Here is a 22,897-nt window from a genome sequence, read left to right as displayed (position 1 = left end):
AGCTTTCATTCATTAGAGATATGTTAACTATTTTTTCAGTAGTATAATTCATCCTCCATGCTTTTTACATGGCAGGCTTTAAAAAGCTTACCTTACAGTATCTCAGAGATTCCATAAGTGTCAAAAAACCAACAGCTACTTGCTTATGAATTCCAAGTAATTCTGAAGAAAGATAGTATCCCTGTATTATTCAAAGCTTGATTCATACTTCTTTTCCTTATTTAAACCACACCATGACATTTTGCTCCATATTAACAAAATGAATGACAAACAGAAATATATAGTAGTAATAATAGAGTTGAAAGAAACTATGATAATAAAACATTATTTCTTCCTTTTTAAGCCTTTTTATCTTTAAGAAACAATGCTAAAATATGAAGGAAACCAGGTTCAGCTGATTAAAAAAACTGTTGCCTTCATGCAACTTCTCAATTTTTGAACATACCAGGCACATGTATTTGGAGGCGGAATCATATGTATGCAGGATCTCAGTAAAGAAGCTCACACATGTAACCCAGAAAGGTTTTAAAAAATAAAATAACTAAGATCTTAAACAAAGCAAGGATGTAAAATTGCCATTTGGGTGGCATCTTAACCAAATCCATGCCTAGAACCGATAGCAATAGATGGTCTTATCCATTTCATTCGTTTTTATAAAAAATCATTCTGAGTTTCCCACTCTGTATCCTAAAAGATGAGCTGTTTTCTCAAAAATGTATTCCTTTCCATTGTTTATAATTCGCTTCCCTTTTTGTAGGATTCTGCTATTTAAATCAGAACAAAAAGATACAGCTGAATAACTCCTTCACAGCCTGCCCCAAGGACTAATATCAGAGGAAATCCAACCCTTCTTCTCAAACCTCATGTATTGATAACATGTATTTAGAGTAGAAGAGTCATTTCAAGTCACTGCTTTCCTGTTATAGAAATGAACTTTTTGCTTGCAAAAGTTTCAAAAATCATTATCTCACATATTTGGCCACAATCCGAAGGTGCCTTTCCATTACCCAATTGCTGCTGCCAGTTAGCATAGACTATATTGAGGTAGGTGGACCATTGCATGACTTTATATACCAGTCTGTTATGCTCCTAATTTTCATTTTCTCCTTTAGATGTTATTTAACATTGTCAGCAGAGTCATTAGCAAAGATTAAGATTCTCAAGCCCTTTTTTAACCCAAATTCTGAAACACATTTTACTGCAGATCCTTGCTTAAGGTTTACCATACTGCTGACCAATAGCTTAAGAAAGGTTAAAACTGATATAAAATGGTGTTTTAAAAGAGAGAGAGAGAGAATTTGCTTCATCACATTTAGTTAAGAAGGAATTATATAGTACCTGCACTGGCCTGTTTACACTGTAGCGATGCATAAAAGCATGTGATGAAGAATCAACAGTCACAGACTTAAAACAAGGGTGGGCAATCTACCTGCCACATTAATCCCACAGGTTCGTTTTCAATCCCCGGAGCCTCTATAAGATCACATCACCAAAATTAAGCAGTAGATATGAGCAACAGCAACATAATTTCTTGCTTATAATCAGCCAAAATGAAAAGAGATATAAGAATGCCTATGGAAATCATAATGCACCAATAAAACGATAAAGACAGAAAGAGTCCAGCCCTGTTCTTAGTTAATGTTTCAGTCCTATACATCTAAGTCTCTGGCTTAAAGACTGAAAAGGAAGATACCCATATGCCATAAAGATGCTATGTGCTGCAAGGGATGAAACTAAGAAAAAGGCGAATTGGAAGCAGAACAGATAGTAAAACAACTTTAAAGAAATTTTATCATGTATACATTTATGTACAGTATTCAACTCCTTTGCTCAAGAAATACTGCTTGGATACTATACAACAATACAATTTTTTCATCAGAAGAGTAAATGGTATTTTACATCTATTCTATTTCAATTTCCCCACACTGTTATTTCAAGCTCTTTCGCCCAACAACAAAACAATCTAGAATCACATTTTTAAGTCTTTCAATAATTCGCTTCTAAGCAAATTGCAACACATGACAATACATGCAATATCCACTTCTTGAATGGTTAAAAACAAAAAAGTGACATGGAGATTAAGCTTTCATTCAGAAGGACACAAGGCTAGATTCAAGGATGGAAACTGTTACATTTCTCATTAGTATGGTGTCAGAACAGTTTGATTGCATGAAAACACTTTCAGTGATCTAATTCCAAAATACTTAGCAATGAAAAGCTAACACTTTTATATGCTTACACACAGTAACAATCAAACAGCATTTCATTATCATCGATTTTGGGCAGGCATTTTTATCTTATTCTAAAAGCTTGAACTAGCTTTTTTTTCCCTTTAGGAGCTACTGCCATCCTGTGGATTAAAAAAAAACTACATTTATTTATTGGCATGTAATCTAAAGTCCGAAACACAACAGGGGCTGAAAAACGAGCAAACGTCTATTTATATTCCAACACTCACACAAACACACAAAACTGCTAAAGAATGCTTGAACTGCTAAACAACTGAACTTATCTCGCATGTTAGTTCCAAAAAGACATTTATGTTTGCTTTATTGATTATACAAAAGCTCCAGTTCGTATAACCAATTGTAGATAGCTCTTAAAAACATGAATGTGCTGGATCACCGTTGAAGAATTTGTATGATGACCAAGAAACAACACTTCAAAAGCAACTAAATGGTTTAAAATTGGGAAAGGAGAAGGGAAGGATAGTATAATGTTATATACTATCCACATTATTTATTTAATGTATATACAGAATATATCCTGTGAAATGCTGGAGTAGAAGAAATAGATAATATTGCTGGGAGAAACATCAATAATTTTAGCTATGCTGATCAACCCACTTTGATGGCTGGAAGCAAGGTAAGCCTAAAGCAACTTGTTGAAGATGAATGAACAGAGTGCAAAAACTAGTGATACTTAATATTTTTTTAAAAAACTTTTAAGGTTATGTCACAGCAATGCCAGCCCAATCAAATAAGTAGACAAGAAGTAGTGGACTTTGACTTCTGAGGCTAAACATTCACAGGGACAGTGACCAGCGCCATGAAATAAAGAGACATCCACTACTTGGGGGAAAGCCTATGACATATCTATTCTATATATTAAAGTGCACAGACATCACACACTGCAAAGGGTATGTATTATCAAGGCCCAGTTGTATCATATGGCTATGAACAATTGATCAAGAAAAATGAGGGTGCTGGAGGAAATTGTTAAAAATATACTGGACCGCAAGAAGGCCAACTAATTTAATACTAGATGAAGGAAAACCTGACTACTTGCTGGAAATGCTACTAATGAAGCCAAAGCTTAAGTATTTTGGAGCCATAATACAAAGGCAAAAGTCACTGGAAAAGATCCTGATGCTTGGAAAAATGAAAGGCAATTGAAAAAGAGGTCAATAGCAGACCTCATCATCACCGATGATACAAGTATGTGCTTGTAACGGAAAGCAGCAGATACTTACAGTCGATCATGGCAAAATGCTGATCTTAGGTCATAAAGCAACTGAATTATATTGCACATTAGAAATCAAACACCCTTCCTTAGAAAGTCCCAGTCTCAGAGATGCTTTATCCAGCAGAAACCTACATTTCTTTTTTCTTTTTAATTGCTTGTAGCTAACATAAAGGGTACAAACTTATTTAGAGTAGCTCTAGTACTGGTCTAAATAACCTTTCGGTTTGGGAGCCCAACCTTCCAGGCTGTTTTTTGAGATGAGAAAAAAAAAATGTTGCATCAGATGTTGGCAAGAAAGTGGAGTGATTATTCAATATTAGATTTTATCCTTTAAGATCAGAGATATCTCAAGGCTATAAGATCAAAATTATAGGATGAATGTATAGGATGAATTAAATGCACCTTTGGAAGGAAGGAGTTTAAGGTCATATGTTGTTTGGCCAGGTATTTTAAGCTATTTTCATCTGGATGAAATCCAAAATTGGATTGAAATAACAATTCAGCCAGATGAAAATAGCTTAAAATATCAGGCCAAACAGAAAAGTCAGGGTACCACCATGAAGAATCTACTGGTACATACAAATGCAATATAGCAGTTTACTAAAATAATGATTTTCTATGTTATACAATTCCTTTAAAAACTTTATTGGAGCTCAATTACTATTTCTAGTATTTAAGCCTGAAATAAAATCTTATGGAGAATCAGTTTATCAATTACACCTGAGTAGAATGTTGTGGAAAATAAGCTTAATTGCAAACCTGGAGGGATATCAGTAGGAAGTACTCATTAAACAGAAAGAAACATATAATCATTCCAATAAAGACACAGGATTAATTTAACTGAACTGCACACAATTCAAATTCAGAACAAAAGCAGATAAATATGCTGCCTTTATTCAACATTACTATAAGGCAAATCAAATACAAACTTACTCATTCCTGAGCATTCCCTGTCTCCATCCCAGACATTAGATACTGCATGTCCCGTCAACAGAAGATTAATTAAACTTTGGCTTAAAAGATAGAAGAAAAGATTTTTGATTCATAAATAATTGCACCTTTGCCTTTTACTAAAAAAAAAGTTCAGATGATATTGTAACTAGTCACTCAATTGTATGTTAAAATACAGTATCCTGTGTATACACCTTTTCGGATAGCTAAGACATTCATTTTAGATTACATGGTGTAAAAAAATTAACTTTCCACACAGTTCTGTAAGAGGTACTTAGATCAAGTAATAAACATTACATAAAAAGCTGTTTTCACATATTTTCTATCAATTTATTGATGATTAATTATTATATAATTAATGCTATTCCAAAACAGCATTTGTTCAGTCATTAGTTTAAGGAAGATAGCACTAACTAAGCTTACCTTCCATGACCATAAACAGGATCTATCAATGGTTCAGTTGAATCTTCAATTTCATTTTTTATATTTTCAATACCCTTGAAAAAATAGGACAAAGGCCACACATTTGTGCTAAGAAGTATATTTTTCCCAAGTCATACAATTTCTTTAGCATGCATATTTAATATGCTTTAATCAATCTCTGAGATTTTTGCTGTACACAAAAAAAATTAGTTGTGACTGAAAATTCAGACAAATGACTTCCCTTCCACTTTGTCTATTTTTCCACATAATAAATTAATTGCCAATAATTATTATCCTATCCAATATCCTCTTTCGTTGTAGTATGAAATTAAAAGCCACTTCAGCTCATGCCAGATTCCTTAAGAAAATCTTATAACCTGTACAAAATAAGAACTAGCGAAACCTCCATACTATTGAGCAGACTTAAAATTCAGCATATATGCAAGATACTATTACCCTTTAAAATATAACATATATTATTCTGTTCCTCTTAAGCTGGAAAAATAGGTTATATATTTAAAAAAATCCTTGAATCTCCTCCTTCTAACCACCCCCATTATAATCATTTCAGAAATATAGGAGAATCTAGCAAAGGCCAGAATCTATAACTTTTTTTAAAAAGCATACTGAAGTTGGAAGCCTAACTCCTATAATTTAACGAAGCAATTCTGGCAATTCTAAAATAAAAGTTTACTCATTTCTAGACTGTTATAATTCAACATTTTATTTTAAAAACACACCTTAGTGAGTATCACAGAATACAGAAAAAGTAGCACTCCAAATTTATTTGTCCAAACTGCATGCTGATTCCAAACTGCATCTTTGAAATCAGAAAAGCTGGCATATGAATGCTTGCTAAAGATTAAAACAAAAGCCAATTAGACATTCAGAAGGCATTCAGTACTTGTGATTAATGCATTTGCAACATAACTAAGAGCAATTGTCTATTGGAGAAAAACAGTGGTTACAGCAGGTATACATTATTAGTGGTGTCAATATAGCAGAATAGATTAAATTTTAGAAGCGTGATTAAGATTTCACATCTAAAAATATTTCACATATTACAAACAAAATGGGTACCTTATTAAAATCTCCATGTTTATATCTATTGTAAATTAATTTATGTATGTATGTATTAAATTTATAGACTGCCCAATTCAAAATGACTTTAGGCAGAATACAAATTAAAAACAGATCCAATACAATAGAAATTAAAAGGCATGTTCTTCCTGACCTAGCATCTGGAGAAACAATCAGGTCTTCCGGGCCCATTTAAAGGACATCAGGGTTGCAGGAACACTAACATTACAGGGCACACTATTTCAAAGAGCGGGTGCCTGCAACAGAGAAGGCCCATCGCCTGGGGCCCATCAGATGACACTATTTCCAGACTGGGAACTAGAGCCTGCCCACTGGGTCAGATCTTAACAGATGGGCAGAAACAACAGGAGAAATGCAGTCCATCGGACAGCCAGGCGTACACCTTGAAGGGCTTTATAGGTCACAATAATAAGCACTTTGAATTGTAGCTGGAAATTTACTGGTAACCACCGCAGCTCACACAGCAGAACTGTTGCCAAGAGATAGCTTAATGTGCAGGTAATAACATTTTATCTTATAAATTATTTTCAAATTTGTAAACCCAACAGAGCTATTGGGCAAAATGGCTCTGACAGAAAACTACAGACCCAGAAGTCTGCATGCTTAACACCCATTTCCATCTCTGTTTCAAAAATTGGTATAAAACCTCAGGGGTTACTTCCCACCACTCCTAACTGCGTATTTCTTTCTGGTCTTCAAAGCACTAAGTTGCATGAGCCTAAGCAGGTTTAACCTTGATGTTCAGCCACATGGGATAAAACAATACTAAGCTTATACTTTAAAATGCTAATTTGGACTATAAGATAGAATATGTTAAGTGTTCCAACATGTTACTTACTGAATTAATGCATGAAATCGTTCAAAGCCAAGCTCTTCGACAGCCAAGGCAGCTATACACAAGAGATACTTTTCAGCACTACACACGGCAAAAAGTGACACAAGAAACACACAGCAAGCTGGAATACTTTCAAGCTTTTCATAAGTGAAGTTCAACCCCCACCCTCTTTCAGTACAACTTCTAGTATGTTACATTGTACAAGCCAGTTTAATGTAATCCGTTTGGGTCTCCACTATAAAAATAACTGGATGCACAAGCAATTAAGAGTCAATATTGCTAAGATTACAAAACCACTGAAGTTCAACAGCTCTGCAAATTACCAGAGTCAATTTGGCATGAATTATGAAAACTAATGCAGGAAAGTCATCAAGCACAAGTATGTTTTTTCTAACAGGAGAACTGAGTCATTTGGATTTCAAATGATTTTGAAATCATTTGGATTTCAGAGCAGAATTAGTGTTAAGAAAGCTGTATTTTTGTTCCATTTCTCTCAAGTTGTTTCACTACAAAACAACAAACTAGGAGCATGTGTCTTTTTAGAAATGTTTTGCTTTTAAGAACTAACCAAACAGTAGGAAAAAAAATCCAATATTTAATGCCTTCCTAGATTCAGATTTTTTACCAACTTTTCTCATCTTTTGAAGGAAACATTGAAGGGAGCTTCTCAATGCAATTGACACTAATCAGTTTAAAAGTTATAAGTGGAAATAGGTTAACTTAGCTACTGAATTTCATAAGCAATGAAAATCAGCTATTTAGGGTTAGGTTAGTTTCCTGTAAGAGTGCTGTATCTGTTAAAATTATGCTAAACATCCAAGGAACAATTGCAGATACTGAATTTTATAAACAGAGTTCTACTTCTGATAACAGAAAGAAGCACAGCTGAAAGCCAGACAACTAGATCAAATAACAAAAAGGGCGGTCTCTTAAAATTAGCCTATTTGATTAATGTTAGTAGAAAAATCTTACATGAAGCTTTGTGTAATAAATGCTTTTGGAACAGTAACTAGGCATAAACAATAAGCCTTAATGAAAAGTATCTACTGTATATATTTATTGCATCTAATAAAAATGTAAAATCATGAATAGTCTGAGAGAATAAGGAAGTATCTGAACCTGTGAGCCTGCCTTATCAATGGATGACAAATAAATCATTTATGTCTGCACAACATAAATAAATCCAGCAATCCATGTATCAGTTACTCTCATCAATTTCATTGAACCTGAATTAAGTGCAATAGTATAGAAAGAGAGAGGAACAATGGAGGAACATACTGTAGAAATCAAAGTCTTGCATGAAGGAAAGCTTGAAGTTACTGTAAGCTGATTATTTAATAATATGCAGAGACAGGTATAAATATAAGAAATGAAAAATCTTTCTTTTTGCAGCTACCAACTCCAATACATTTTACTACTAGAATAAGTTTCATAATTAATGTTTTTGTTCCATGAGAAGCAAGTAGTAGAACAAGAGTAATAGCCACTGCTTCTCAACTAATCCCTTTAAAATAGGAAGAAACCATAAACCAGAATGTATTTTATATAGAAATGTCACCTGAAACAGAAGATTCCAGCAATTACGAACAGAAGCATGTGAATAGGCAAGTTGATGGTCACCAGTTTTTCTCAGCATGTTATGTATCATGGAGCATTGATCTGAAATGCCACAACCTCTGAACTGTGTGTGGGGTAGGGTATTATCATAAAAAATGGAAAACTATGAAGTCCCTGGGTTGTATTCAGTAATGTCATTCTACTGACAAAATTTGTTTTATCAGAACAATGCCACTACATCTCAAAGAAAGCCTCCTTTAACTCAAATGAGCCTTAATGTGATGGATTGATATAAATGGGCTGCATACATCATCTGTGTTACTAAGTAACATTACTGCAAAAAGAAAACATTGTGGTACCTTAATCAATTTACAATATGAATAAGCAGTGGCACTCTTTACCAGGCTATTTCAGACCCAGCTAAACAAAACTGCATTCTATTTAGGTGTGCTACATTTTTGTTTCCAAATAAAATCTGAGTTACAATGGAATGGCTGCATATTTAAATTTTCTTTTTAATATTCCTTATATATAAGTCTGTGGTCCGATATGTGAAAAGATAATGAGTCCTCTTCTAGTGCTCTCTCTTCAAACATCAAGTATTTTGCAAAGTAGTTAAAAATGAAGATAGAAGTAAATCATTTAAAGTTTTTAGAATCTTATCAAAACAGATTATTCCTTTAGTATAAGATGATTAGCATTTTTCATGACAGTCAGTAGCCAGAAAATAAAATTATATTTTTTCATATGCTTTATTACCAAAATATATATTCCCACAGTAGGCTTTTTAAGGCATTAAATATTTTAGTGGAAAACAAATTACATGGACTGTACAAAAAATAATGATACATTAATGAATGTATTCATCTAAGTATGGATGGGTACATTGAAGGTCTCTACATTCTAGACAAGATGGGGATTCTTCCGCAGCAGCAACTTCTCTGAAAACATTCCACCTAACCAACAGTTTTGTTTCTGATGTACTCGTACAGATGGCAACATGAGTATTTAGTTCCTCACAATTCCATTATAACTAGGTTAAGGCAGAATAAAAATGTGCAAAACAGGAGGTGCCATGGTCTAGCCAATAAATGTTATATCCATACACAGTAGATACTGGATGCATGAAAAACATTTCAAAGCTGGAATGTACTAATGCTGAAAGGTCCCATTCTAACTTTACCAGAAGTGGTCCACTTTTGGAACATGCCTTGAAATATTTCAGCTTGAAACGTTTTACACACTTCCAGTTAGGTACCAATGGTATGGAGACAAAAACTAATATGGCTTTAGAAAACAACAAAAACAACAAAAAGCTTAAGTCAATGTGTTACCATAAATAATAGTTTTTAAAGAATCATAGTATCAGTAGTGTTATAGCATTCTCTTAGCTGCTCCTACAACAATTAGGTGCAAGTCAAGAAGAATTTGAACCATGCTAAAATGTTAATTAAGAAAGCTTAATTTCTCAGTGTATTTTTGTACAGTATTAATATAAGAATACAATTTTTATTTGCTTATTTTGAGGATAATGTTTCAATAAGAACTTCAGAGTAGCACTAATTAGACTAGAGGATACTTCTCTAGAATTCTCTGTAAATTAAGTAATATTATACTATAGAACAGACTGGCATGCAGGTGTGTACTAATAGACTGATTTTGTACCAGGATTATAAAATAACTTGGATCAAATGAATGGAATGAATTCCTTCCCATCACAGGATGCATTAAGAGGAAGTAGAAGAAGCGATTTCTGTGGATTCCCCCCTCCCCCACATTTCTATAATGAAGCTTCTCTTTTGAGTGTCTCATAAGCAGATCTTTGCTCAGAAATTGTTTACACCAAAAGTAGCAGATTCTAATTTCCAACCTATGAGCTTGATTTAATATTTTAAGTCCCTCCACATTTGCGTATTATTGATGTATTGCTAAAGTTTTAGGTTATGCACACAGCACATCAAGCATAATATTAGAAAAGATAACTTGATGTGTTTAAGGAAGAGAGAGAGGGATATATCCTTCAAGATCACATTTACAATTTACAGATTCTCTAGAAACTTTTTAAGAAGTATGTTTATGCAATAATGAGTTACCTGACTTATTTGGAAACGATCTAATTCAGTCAGAATATTGACAATATAAATACTCTAGCCTAATTGTGTTTGTAGTTACATAGTATCACAAATTTAGGCTTAAAAATATCTCAACTACTTTAGTTCTATCAAACTTAGTCTATTAGTATCAGGGTAAAAAAAATAGGAACAGAAGACAAAATGATCTGCAGAACCATATTAAATAACACATATCTCGACAAATACATTTTGTTATGCAAAGCACAAAGTATTGTTGAATCATATTACACAAAACATATCTTACATGATTGCTCCTCTTGATGGCTCGACTCTGCTGAGCTTTCAGAAATATTAGCAGTATCTTCCACAGTTTTTCCTCTTTGCCATGTTGCCAAACAGTATGATTCTGAATGATCAGAGCAAGCCAGTTCCAAAATTTCACTTAGTGTATGACAAAGGAGATTTTTCTGCTCTTCCTCTGAAATATTCAAAGTTAGAACAGATAGATATTTGACCAGGTTACTTGCATGAGAAACATGTAGTAACATTCTTTATGCCATCTAATACTGAGTTTTGCTCAAATCCCTGCAGATTCAAGGCAATTTAGGAAAAGAACTGACAACCAATAACTTGGAATTACATCCATTTCTTGGGAACTACCTAGTACTTTGTCAGTTCAAATTTCTAAGCTGCTTAAAATATTGGGCATGACAAGAAGGCACTTGGGAATTAAGTGGTCTCATACTGGCTCACTCTTTCATTCAGTCATACTCTTCCTGTTGGCTCAGCTGACACATAAATCTGGTTCAGAGCTACAGGTATCAACCTTGGCATACCTTGAACTCTTACATCCATCCATCAAATTTCTATCCCCGCCCATCTCTACTTCATCTTTCTCTATCCAGAAGAAAGGCTGTTAGGTTAAATAAGTAAGGAATATATTGGCCTGGTCAGAACTGATCCAAATTGTAGTTAGACGTATATTATATCATATGATATGATATGATATGATATATGATATGATATAATATAATATGTCTAACTACAGTTTGGATCAGTTAGACTAAGGCACACTGGAATAAACCAAAAGCAAGCAATACTTTATTATCTTTAAATGTGTCAATAAAGCATAGTTTAGCTTAGCCAGTTGGATCCAATCTAGAGTTTAAATCAGGAAGCAGATGCATCTATTCTGCTCCTTCAATAACACCAGAGAAGAAAGGGAAGGTGAGAGTCTGTCTTAACTGTTAATGAATATACACAATATGCCATGTGGATTGGACCTGTTTACAGCTTATGTCAGTGACAGGCGTTTTTTTATCCCTTTTGAATATAATGATCAATGAGACCTAGCATATCAGTTAGAACTGAAGTATATATTGTAGAATTTCTGATGCTTGCTTATTTTTTATGTTGACTCATTTTGCAGGATTTGGGGTTTCCTGTTAAGGTTTATAAGCCTACATTTTATTTTTAATTTTAGCCTTCTATTTTTTAAATCATCAGCAAATGTATAATTTGCTCAAAATTATGCAGATTACTGAGTATTGATTATAAATAATAATTAACTATTGTTTGGTTTAGCACATCACAATTTGCTGGTAAGTATGGCATCACAACCCTCTTGGAGATGTAGGTTTGTAGTTACCTTGACACTGTCTCCAGGTAGATTTCTCACAAGTAAAAAGCTTCTTCAGAAGGAATGCCTTATATTAAAGACAATATTGACATATCAGAAATGTATGATTTGATCTTCAGTGGTGCAAAGAGTTTCCATTTTCAATATTGGTTTAATATTTTTTTTGGAAAAGGGTTATACATATTCCCAATTACTGAAGACCTTTTCCCCTATGCAAAGATAGAATTTACTATTTTAGCCCCGTCATTTAACAATTACAGTTACCTGAACATATCACAGTATATTTAACAAGATTCTGTACAAAGTGTTATCCCCTTTTGTCATACATCCTACCCTATTTTGAAAAAATATGAAATATTTTGTGTCAAGTAAGGGATTGCAGACCTACCCCTGTTCAGAAACACCAGTTACCTTTATTGGAAATCAACTGCTGCTGAAATTTGAAGATCACTTAATTCTTAGATGTATTTTTCATCTGACTTCAAAGCTGGTAGTTGTAGTGCTCAATGCATACTGTATTATATGAATATTGTAGACTACAACATCTCAAAATACTGAGTTTTAAATTCAGTACTACCTATACTGCATGGCCTTTTGACATAAATCCAACCAACATACAGTTGTTTATTCTAGGTGATTTAAATTATCAAGCAAGGCAAATAACAGTAGTGAAACATATATTTCAGGTTCATATACTTTACTCAGATCTTAGCATTATTACCTGAACTGGTGCAATGACAGCACAAGGGCCTCCTTCAAATTGTTCTAATGCAGTAGATTCTGATTCACTGAACACAAACCCTGATGAAAGAATCACAATTCTGAGTTAGTTTAATTAATAAATGAATGATTAGTATTTCATTAATAAACTTTAGAATGTTTGATAAAGTATATCTATTCCTTGTCAAACTCCAAAATGTTCTTCAATATTCCAAGTCTCAGCCTAATCTGTAAGTGCTATAACCAATGACATTCTTTTTCATTTGCTATCTATATGTATTTCTATAACTATCTTTTCTGAAATAAAGATCAAGAGGTTTTCCTAGCTCTACTCTGCAACATATACTGAGAAATTATTGCTAGACTATGTTGATTTAAAGAAATAAACAAAACAAAAACAAGGGAGTAAGCATATATAAGCAAAATATGTTCAGCCTCAGAGCCTTCCAAAACCTTGAGAGAAGGCCACGTGTGATTTGGACAAGGGGTGGGCGCAGCCTTGGGAAGTGCCAGGCAGGGTGTGCCTCATCAGCAGAGGCAGGAAGACGGCGGCAAAGGTCAGCTGGAAGCAGCAAAGCCAGTGAGCGCAGGGTGGCCAAAAGGGCAGAAATGGGGGTGAAATGGGGGGGAGTTGAAGTCCCCTTGGAGGTCATAAGTACGGGCAGGCTGCCAAGTGCCCAAATTTTGACCATGTGACCACATGGGGGCACTGCAATGGCCCTAACTTCAGGAATGGGGCATAACTACCATTTATTCAGTACCGCTGTATCTTTGAATGGTTGCTGAACCAATGGTTGTAACTTGAGGACTACCTGTAGTATACAACCTATTACAGACTTCACTGGACACAATAGCAACAAATTGCTCTTACACAGAGGCAAGAGAGCTAGTTTTATCTGAATCAGGGCAGCCTTTCCCTTTGGATGAGTAATTAATACAGGTAGTCCTTGCTTACAGATTCAGCAACTGTTCGAAGTTGCAATGGTGCTTAACGGCTGTCGCAGCACCCCTGCGATCACATGATCACAATTTGGGTGCTTGGCAACTGGCTCACACTTACAACGGTTGCAGCGCCCCACAGTCACATGATTGCCATTTGCGACCTTCCCTGCTGGCTTCCTACAAGCAAAGTCAATGGGTAAGGCAGCAGGGAAGTTCACAAGTTGCTCTGGTAAATCCCCTGGCCTTCCTGTGCTCATTCTGCACCATCCACACCCTGAACTTCCTGTGCTTGTGCCACGCCATTCCCCCCCTGTGCTCATGTGTAGCCTGTGCCGGGCCTCCCAAGCCCTCCCTCAGCCTCCCCCAACTCATGCATGACGTGCACTGGGTCTTCCCTGGCTTCTTACTTGGGACTCCTGCTGCTTCCTGCTTAACAACCCGCATGTCGTGGGTTATGATGGCAACCGGGAATATCATTGCTAAGCGACGCAGTCACGTGATGTTGCGCTTCACAACCACATCACTTAGTGATGGCAATTCCAGTCCCAATTGCTGTCATAACCCAAGGACTACCTGTACTGAGATACTGAAACATGAAAGAAAGGCCTTGCATGGTTCATGCTGTTCCAGGCTGGATATTATGAAAGTGTAATACTCTCAAATGTATCCTATTGGTCAAGTCACACAGATGTGAATAAATATGCACTATACCCATAACACTCACACTTCCCAATATATGTCTCAAAACCACAATGCTTTTCTAAAGATAAAACATTTAAATGATTTATGCTATTCCTTTAGATATCCACATACCTTAGCTACTTCAAGACAAAAAAATGGACTATGTATACAGCTCTTCAGCTAAAGAAAACAGAACACCATTAGTTACTGGCATCCTCATATTGCTTAGCTTATGATCACCCAGCATGTTAAGCTATGGTCTGTTAAGCATGGCTTAATGAATGAACTATAACTGGCTGGCTTTGCACAACATGCTAAACTATGAACCATGCTTTATAAACCACAATGTCTGGATTCATATATCTAGCCACTAACAAACAAGGTAAACCACATTCTGACTTAAGATGTTGAATGAACCCAGTCAGAGACTTGAATTTTTCCAATCAAGTCAACTCAGAAAAGAAATACAGAGACACCTGTCAAACAAATATGACAAAGCCACAGTTGAGGGTAACACATCCACACTTACATCATTCCCAGAAACTGAGCATATTCACAACAAAGGATGTAACACAAAAACACACATATACTTTTATAAAGGACAGAGGAAAACAAAAATATTTAATATGGGACACTGGCTATACAAGATTGAATAGTGCACTATTAACAGTAGTAAAAATGTCTTACATAAAGCATAAAGGGGAACATTTGAACAAAATGTGGAAGATTGATCTATAGTAAAAACAAGGACAGCTTTGTAGCAGCTAGGCTCTCTGATTCCATAAAGGTAGCATATATGGATATGACCACTGTCAGTAAATATATCTGTAGCACTCGTAACAGTTTTTTTTAACTGATGAAACCTCATGGCCAGGTGAATAAGCAGCAGCACCTTCCATCAGTAAGAAGGTTAACTATGTGTTTTGCTTAAAACTTGAGACTAACTTCTTTGCTTAGCACTTGAGACTAATTTCTGACCTAGCATTATTGTATTCTTTCTTCAAAACATCTGTGATGTAAAGTAATTATTTCACTGATACAGAGATCAGCTTTAACTACTGATGCTTTTCTGTAGCCCTATTGGGAAATTATCTAGACACAACAACTGAACAACTGTTCTTATCACTGCAGAGTCACCCAGGATCATTTAAGACTATTACTACTGTACCATGTGACTGCTTTCTAAACAGGTTATTCAATTGTTAGCTACTCATTTTGTTCAATCTTATATTTTTCACAAAATGTACTAATTTCATTTTCCTGAATAACTACACATTTCCAGAACTAGAGACATTACCAACTGAAAAATACAGACTGGATTCTATTCAATATAAGCAACAGTTTGCCAAATAAACAATTGGTAGTTCACACAAGATGCTAAACCAAAATCAATTACCATACATTATAGTTTTGGTTAATGTGGTGTTCGCCCCCTCCCCAGCATTTGGGTTCATACAACAACATTACGATGGAAATATCACAAAGACCAATCCAAGTGTTTCAGTGAGAACCCAAATTTCAATATCACTATATGCCCAAAGCCAATAATTCTATCTACTATAAAAGACTCTTTCATTGTCTCTCCTTCCCAATGTTCAAGTAACTAGTGTAGACTCTAGTAAACTATTTGTGGTTTGTCCTTTTGAGATTTGTTACTTCCAGATTAGAAAATCATTATCAACAGATTAATTTGTCAGTTTTCTACATTCATTATACATTAACAAGCTACTGATATGCATGTAGTTTCACTGTGGGGAAAACAGGAAGAGGCAGGAGTATTAGGTATGTTCGCCACCTTGAGTTATTTATAAAAGTAATAAAGGTGGGATAGAAAATAAGTAAAATAAATAAAATACTTTGGCAGAACTATCCAAGATAAAGCTTGGAGCAGAGAAGGTTGAAACAGGAATCTGACACTGTTTTTCAAAAGCCACTAAAAGACTATCAGATTCTTAGTTTAGGTAGTTCTTAGAAGCCAGCTTCTCCATAGATCAAAACATACTTCAGATTTCTAGGCAGCAGCATCAGTTTCTGTAAGGCACTAGAGAGTTTTCTAACTGTCAAATTGGACAGGTGCAACATGCATATACAATGTAAATACATATATATACATTGAAGAAGCCTAGCAGAAGAATGAGCAATTATTGGATTGGCCATTATAAGAGAGCCAAAGACCTTTAATTAATATTTGTTACACAAACAAAACAAGATATTAAGAAAAGCAATAGTAGAATTAACTATATTGAAATTAGCTGCATTATTTACATTTATGTTGAGAAAACAATTACTCCTCTGACTAAAGACACAATGAAAGGAGCAATGGGGAAATGATCTGCATCAGATCTCCTAAAGCAAGAATACAGCTACCCTGTATCAATGTAACTTTTTTTTTGCAAACTAAACAGCTTCTTAACTTCATGATATAACCAAACATCTCATTTCCAATATAGGGGAGGGAAAAAAATATTTAAACATTCATGTCAATTACAATTTTGTTAGTGTATTTGCCTCCTTTTTGCCCACTTTGAAAACAGGGTCTGGAAAGGGCAGAATCCCAACAGATATTAAAGAGGAGTGGTCTAGAGACAATACTGAAACTGAGAAATGAAGGAGGAAAGAGTAAGAAAGAGGAAGCTGGCTGTGTAAGAAGCATCCCTCTCTTTGTCATCACACTGTAGTAACTGACAGGACCAGTTTTTAATACCATTGTTACTGCCTCACCTTTCCTGGAAGACACCGAAGAGGAAGATTAATGTAACAAATCCCGAGTCAAAGATAAAAATGGTTGTAAACAGAAAGCATACGTGGAAGGGACACACTTTTTTGAATGAAGAATGGGATTTTTTTTTTTTTTGGAAGAAAGGGAGGTGGAACTAGGAAAAAGAGCACGAGGCCTGGGAGACCCGAGTATGGGCTGGGTAGCGGTCAAGAGGAGGAGGAGAAGGAAGAGGGGAGGTACCTTGTGCCCAGCGGCAAAAGATGGTATCCGCGAGGCCCTGCGAGCCGGGCTTCTTGCCCCACACCAAGTGGACGACCTCCTGTCCTAATTCAGCCATGGAGGCGGTTCCCTGGCCGGGCGGCACCCCGCGACGAAACCCAAAAGGCGACCACTCGGAGGCGGCGGTTGAGGGGCGACTACCGAGCCGCTTGCCTTGAACATGGGCGGGAGGCAAACACCGGCGGGGAGGCGAGGCGGTCTCGGCGGGCGGCGAGAAAGAGGCGGCTCCTCACCCTCCAGGGCGCCAGGCCTGAGGAAGAACACGAAGCGGCGCGTCCTCAGCAGCGATGCCCCGAAGGAGACGCGGCCTCAGCGGCGCTTCTCTCCCGCGGAGGAGAGAGAGGAGGAAGGCCATGACCGGCAGCGGCCTCTCCGTACGGAGGCTTCCTCATACATTCAGCATTGCAGCCTTTCCTCGATCCCAGCGCTCCTCCCAATGCGCTGGGACTACATACCCCAGAATCCACAGCCGGCAAGATTCCTGGAGATGGAGTCCCAGCCCATCAGCAAGGGAGCCGGGAATAAGGAAAGGCTGGTAAGGGGGAAAGGGCTATTCCACCCACTCCCTCAGAACCCGGCCCTCCAGACCTGGCGATCATCCCCGCCGCTCCAACCCTCCCCACGTAGGAGGAGCTTCTCTTAATTTCCACGATTCGGTCGACGGCACTTACTCAACGGCGCGCCCCGCTTCTCCTCACTTCAGACTGATTCACTCTTTTCCTCAGGCTCGCTGCTAACATTCAATGGAAGGCTCGTGAACTACGGGTGTTTCTCATTGGAGCAGCTCCTGACGAGCAAGCCTGTGGCCGAATCAGGAGCGGAGTTCGTAGATTCCTTTTCCCCGCCTTCTTGGGCTCCTGGACTCGGACTCGTTCGGGGCGAGGCGGGGCGGGGCACAAACTCCGTACACGCGCCGATTGGGAACAGGCCCGGGTGGGTTCCGATTGGAGAATATCACATGACAAGTACGTAGACTAACCAATCACGAACGGGAAGTGGGGAAGGACCCGGCTGGAGTGGGCGGTATTCGACAATCAAGGGAAGGAAATAGAAAAAGAACAGAGGTGGATGGAAAAAGAAAGAATTGCGTCCGGCTTTCACTTCCGTTTCAACTTTTCTATGTAATAACAGATTGAATGTAGGACTGCACACAAGGGCAATCTTCTGCGATTCTTCGATTTCCCCTGAAAACATTACAGAAGGAAGGAAAAAAGAAGGCAAATTCCAAAAACTAAATAGACAGCACATAACAAAACTTTAATCTTTTTTAGTAAAAACCATTAAGAATACCTAGTTCGTTAATTTGGTCTAATGTAAAAATCATAATGCTAATGGAAGCTCTTCTCTCTGGACAGAGGGAGATAGCAAGGCAGACTGTGGATAGTAGAAAATGATTAACCTGCTCTCCAACAAAACAAAAATCACATCCCAGGGCCTGCTATTCATTATTTAAAAATATTTAAGATAGATCTTATGAAAAGGCAATACACTACAAGGAATTCATTATTTTTTAAATTGCACTGACCTCTGTAGGGTTGAAGGACTTATTATGAGGATCTGCTCAGTCATCTTGAGTGATCTGGAGGAGTTTTGGAGGAGTTTCCCAGAGATTGGCAGGCAGCTTTGTTGATTGCCTGGTTGATCTCCTGCATCAGGAAGTGACCTGGGTTTTCAGTCAGATTGCCCCTGAGTGGTCTTCCTCTCTGTGTTGATCCTGGTGTGTCCTTTGGTTTTCTGGGGGTTTCCTGGGGATGAAGGGACAAAAGTGATGCCTGGAGTATTGACTGAGGAGGACTAGACATGAATCAGACTGAACATGGCTACAAGTGCAAATTCAAGCATAGACCTTGGCAATAAGAAAGGCAAAGTATAATTTTACCTTCCCTCACTGCACTGGAGGGATGTTAGCTGGAAACTTTGTTTAGTGTGACTCCTTTTTAGGGAGCGAGGAACATGTAAAAACAGTCTGGTTGCTGTGATAATTTTGCATAGCCCTTTGCCCATAAATTTGCTCAGATTCACCAAGGTCTTGAATCCGCATGGGTAGAATTGATATGGATGACTGAGACAGCATCTTGCCATGTTGTCTGGAACTCCTTTCGGCCTATGGACTCCGAGGAAGTTAATGAGGTGCTTTCTAGCATGATCTCTGCCAAATGTGGGCTTGACCCATGCTGTTCCTTGCTCCTTTGAGGAGCATGATGAGCTGGATCTTGGAGGTTTCCAGTACCTCACTTTGGCAGAGGACTATGGCACCATCCTTGAATGAGTTGTGGTTGCCCCCTCTTTATAAGACTCTCTTTGAATCAAACTGTGTTTGAAAATTATTGTCCAACCTTTTTAGGACAGGTTGTTGAGTGTGTGGTGGGGATTAAGCTACAACATACCCTAATGGAAACAGATTGCCTGGTTCCCTTTCAGACTGGTTTCAGACCTAGACACGGGACAAAAACGGGTCTTTGGATGGTGATGCGATAAAATTTTGCAGGCCTTATACTGGTTGCCAATAGGTTTCTAGGTGCAATTCCAAGTGCTGGTTTAACCTCTAAAGGCCTACATGGCTTGGCACCAAGGTATCTTTGAGACTGTCTCCAATGTAGCCTTCCCAGGTAGAATAGGCAGGGAACACGACCAGATGAGCAAATTCTACTTTATTGTAAGGCTACATTAACAGAATTTTGCAAGTCTGAAAGTATAAATCTCCAGCTGTCTCTTTGTACAGTCTGATAAGTTAGGAAGGTTCCTTTCTGAGTTTCTTTCTCTTCCCATTATGCAGCTGTGGGCTCCACCTCCTTCTGATCATTCCCTGGGCAGCATCTCTTCTCCCCATCTCCCAAGGTCATTCCGACATTCCATTACAACGATCAGATTCAACTTACTGGAGGTGTCTCTCCCAGGAGAATCTGGTAGTAGTGTCCTATTTCTAGGAAGGAAGGGAGGGCTGTAGCCTCTCCATGCTGGTTCAGGTTCTCCCCCTGGAGGTGAGATTGGCTCCATCAGTAATAGCTTTCTGGACTCTAGTTAAGATGGCATTCTGGAGGGCTTAGGGGTGAGCTGTGACATGGTGATTTTAATGTTAATTTATCTTTAATTTATTGTGGACATTTTATTGTTGCATTTTATAATACATGCATAATATGAGGATTACCATATTTGGATTGCCAACATATGGATGATCATAAGATGGCAAACATAGTTTTCTGTGTTTCTTTGTCTAGTGGTCATATAGTTTTTGCAGCTCAGATCAGGTAGTCCTAATGACATGCAAACATTTGGGGCCACTCCTTCAGTGTTTGTTTGAATGGGTAGGGGTGATGTGCCAGACAGAGCGTGAGATCAAGATGTAGTAAGAGTTTAGAGGATTTAGCTCTGAGTGTAGTGAAGGCTGCTGTGTAATTGTGTCAGTAAGGTTCAATTTTGTATGGTATTTGGAGAGAGGTCTTCCATATTTTACTTTGTAATGTAAAGGTTCAATGGGATTTTGGAGATCATCTAGTCCAACCCAACCTGCTGCCCAGTGCAAAAATCCATTACTACAGTATTCATTACTACAGCATTTGTTACTAATACCCTTGATAGATGACCATCCAGACTCTGTTTAAACACCTCCAGTCAAAGTGAATCTACTATCTTCCAAGTCAAATCTGTTCCACTGTTGAAAAGCTTTTACTGTTAAGACACTTTTCTTGATGTCCAACCAAAACCTATTTCCTTATAGTTAAGATATATTGTTTATTGACCTATATTCTGGAACAATTCTGCTCCTGAACATGAGAGCCCTTCAGATATTGAGGATGGCTATCATGTCTCCCTACAGTCTTTTCTTTCCTGAGCTAAAGATGGGCCATTCCTTTAAGCATTCCTTGTAGCTTTTTTCTTCTGGGCCCCTTATCATCATGGGTGCTGTTCCTTGGACCCACTGCATTTTGTCAATGGCCATTGTAAAAATGGTCCAATTTTATTGAGAAACAACTTTTCTTCATCTTGACCCTGTACTTTAATTGATGCAGCCTAGGGTTACATTTATTTTCTTTTCCAGGTGCATCATACTGTTTATTCATGCTCAGCTTGTAACCCAGAGAAATACCAGATGATTTTTTTGCATGCGCTAGTTCCCAGGATGCCTCCGCCCATCTTATACTCATGCCTTGGATTTTATTTATTTATTGAAAAGATTGTATAGCTGCCTGTCTTATACCATACAACCCATATCAATTTTGTGATTGGTACAAAGAACGTTGTAATTGTCCCTACTGAAAGTCACCTTGCTGGATTCTGTCCATTGTTCCAGCTTGCCAAAAGCTTTCTGAATCTTGATATTGACTTTTAAAGTGTTTACTATTCTGCATATTTTATTGATTGATTGGATTGGATTGGATTTAGGTGCTACCTGACTCTGAACCAACTCTGGGCTGCTCACAATAAGGTATAACAAAACCGGATAGAGTCATATTATAAAATAGATAATAGATAACAAGGCGGGGAATCCAGCCGCTTTACAAAATGTATCCAACAAGAGGGTCCATCCACCATCTTTGTGTCATCTGCATATTTCATAATCGTATTTTATACCCTCTCATACAAATTATTTATAAATACATTGAATGGCATTGGACTTAGAACACATCAGTGCAGTATGCCACTCAGCACTTCCTTCCAGAGCTGCTGATATATTTGGCCGGCTGCTATCATAAATTAGGCAATATTGGACATGATGGGAAAATAGACTTGGTTTGTGCATTGTGCTATGATTAACCATAGTTTGTTGACAAACTTCATCTGGCCCAGTTTGTACAATCCATTAAGCAATCATAGCCTTATGGCTGAAAACCATAAGGACTAGATTCATACAACATGTGATTTTTAATTCAAACAGGATGCGTTCTGGTCAGTGGATGTCAATCCTTTGTGGTAGGCCAGGTCAGAGAACAGCAACACAAGGACTATTGGAACTCTACTTCATAACAACAGACTCTTGAAAGCCTGACAAGCAAAGGAGGGGGGTAGTGGGTAATGGTGGGGATTGCAAAAGATGGCTAAACCTGCAAACTCTGCAGGTCTGCATAGCCCTGTTTTCTGGGACTTTATCATAAATCATTCAAGATGCCCCAAACAGAGCACAAAACCAGGGTAATCCTGGTCTATCTAGGATTCCTAGTAAACCCAAATGAAATTCAGTCTCACTTTCACTAGGGATATATTTAATGAAAATATTTCTGTCCTACCTTATAATCGGAGTACGGCAGGGCTGTATACTCTCACCCTACCTATTCAACTTGTATGCAGAACACATCATGCGACAAGCTGGGCTTGAGGAATCCAAGGCTGGAGTTAAAATCTCTGGAAGAAACATTAACAATCTCAGATATGCAGATGATACCACTTTGATGGCTGAAAGTGAAGAGGAACTGAGGAGCCTTATGATGAAGGTGAAAGAAGAAAGTGCAAAAGCTGGTTTGCAGCTAAACCTCAAAAAAAACCAAGATTATGGCAACCAGCTTGATTGATAACTG

At 37.4% G+C, this 22,897-nt stretch overlaps 1 protein-coding gene across 1 annotated transcript in view; it reads right to left on the bottom strand.

The window, feature by feature from the left end:
* Window positions 1–18,206, bottom strand: part of MINDY3 (MINDY lysine 48 deubiquitinase 3) — a 33,197-nt gene extending 14,991 nt beyond the window's left edge. Inside the window, exons 1-10 of the mRNA XM_063303572.1 lie at window positions 18,056–18,206; window positions 17,346–17,634; window positions 12,765–12,844; window positions 12,053–12,110; window positions 10,709–10,882; window positions 6,779–6,830; window positions 5,580–5,694; window positions 4,840–4,913; window positions 4,399–4,478; window positions 92–162 (exon numbers count right to left, since the gene is read on the bottom strand). Coding sequence (XP_063159642.1) covers window positions 92–162; window positions 4,399–4,478; window positions 4,840–4,913; window positions 5,580–5,694; window positions 6,779–6,830; window positions 10,709–10,882; window positions 12,053–12,110; window positions 12,765–12,844; window positions 17,346–17,442 — 801 coding nt within the window. The 5' untranslated portion in view covers window positions 17,443–17,634; window positions 18,056–18,206. The remainder of the gene's footprint in view (window positions 1–91; window positions 163–4,398; window positions 4,479–4,839; window positions 4,914–5,579; window positions 5,695–6,778; window positions 6,831–10,708; window positions 10,883–12,052; window positions 12,111–12,764; window positions 12,845–17,345; window positions 17,635–18,055) is intronic.
* Between the last annotated feature and the right edge of the window lie 4,691 nt (window positions 18,207–22,897).

The sequence above is a fragment of the Candoia aspera genome, chromosome 4 (genome assembly GCF_035149785.1).
Source record: "Candoia aspera isolate rCanAsp1 chromosome 4, rCanAsp1.hap2, whole genome shotgun sequence".
NCBI lineage: Eukaryota > Metazoa > Chordata > Lepidosauria > Squamata > Boidae > Candoia > Candoia aspera.
Note: the sequence above shows the minus strand (reverse complement) of the source record. Positions and strands in the feature narration are given on the sequence as shown.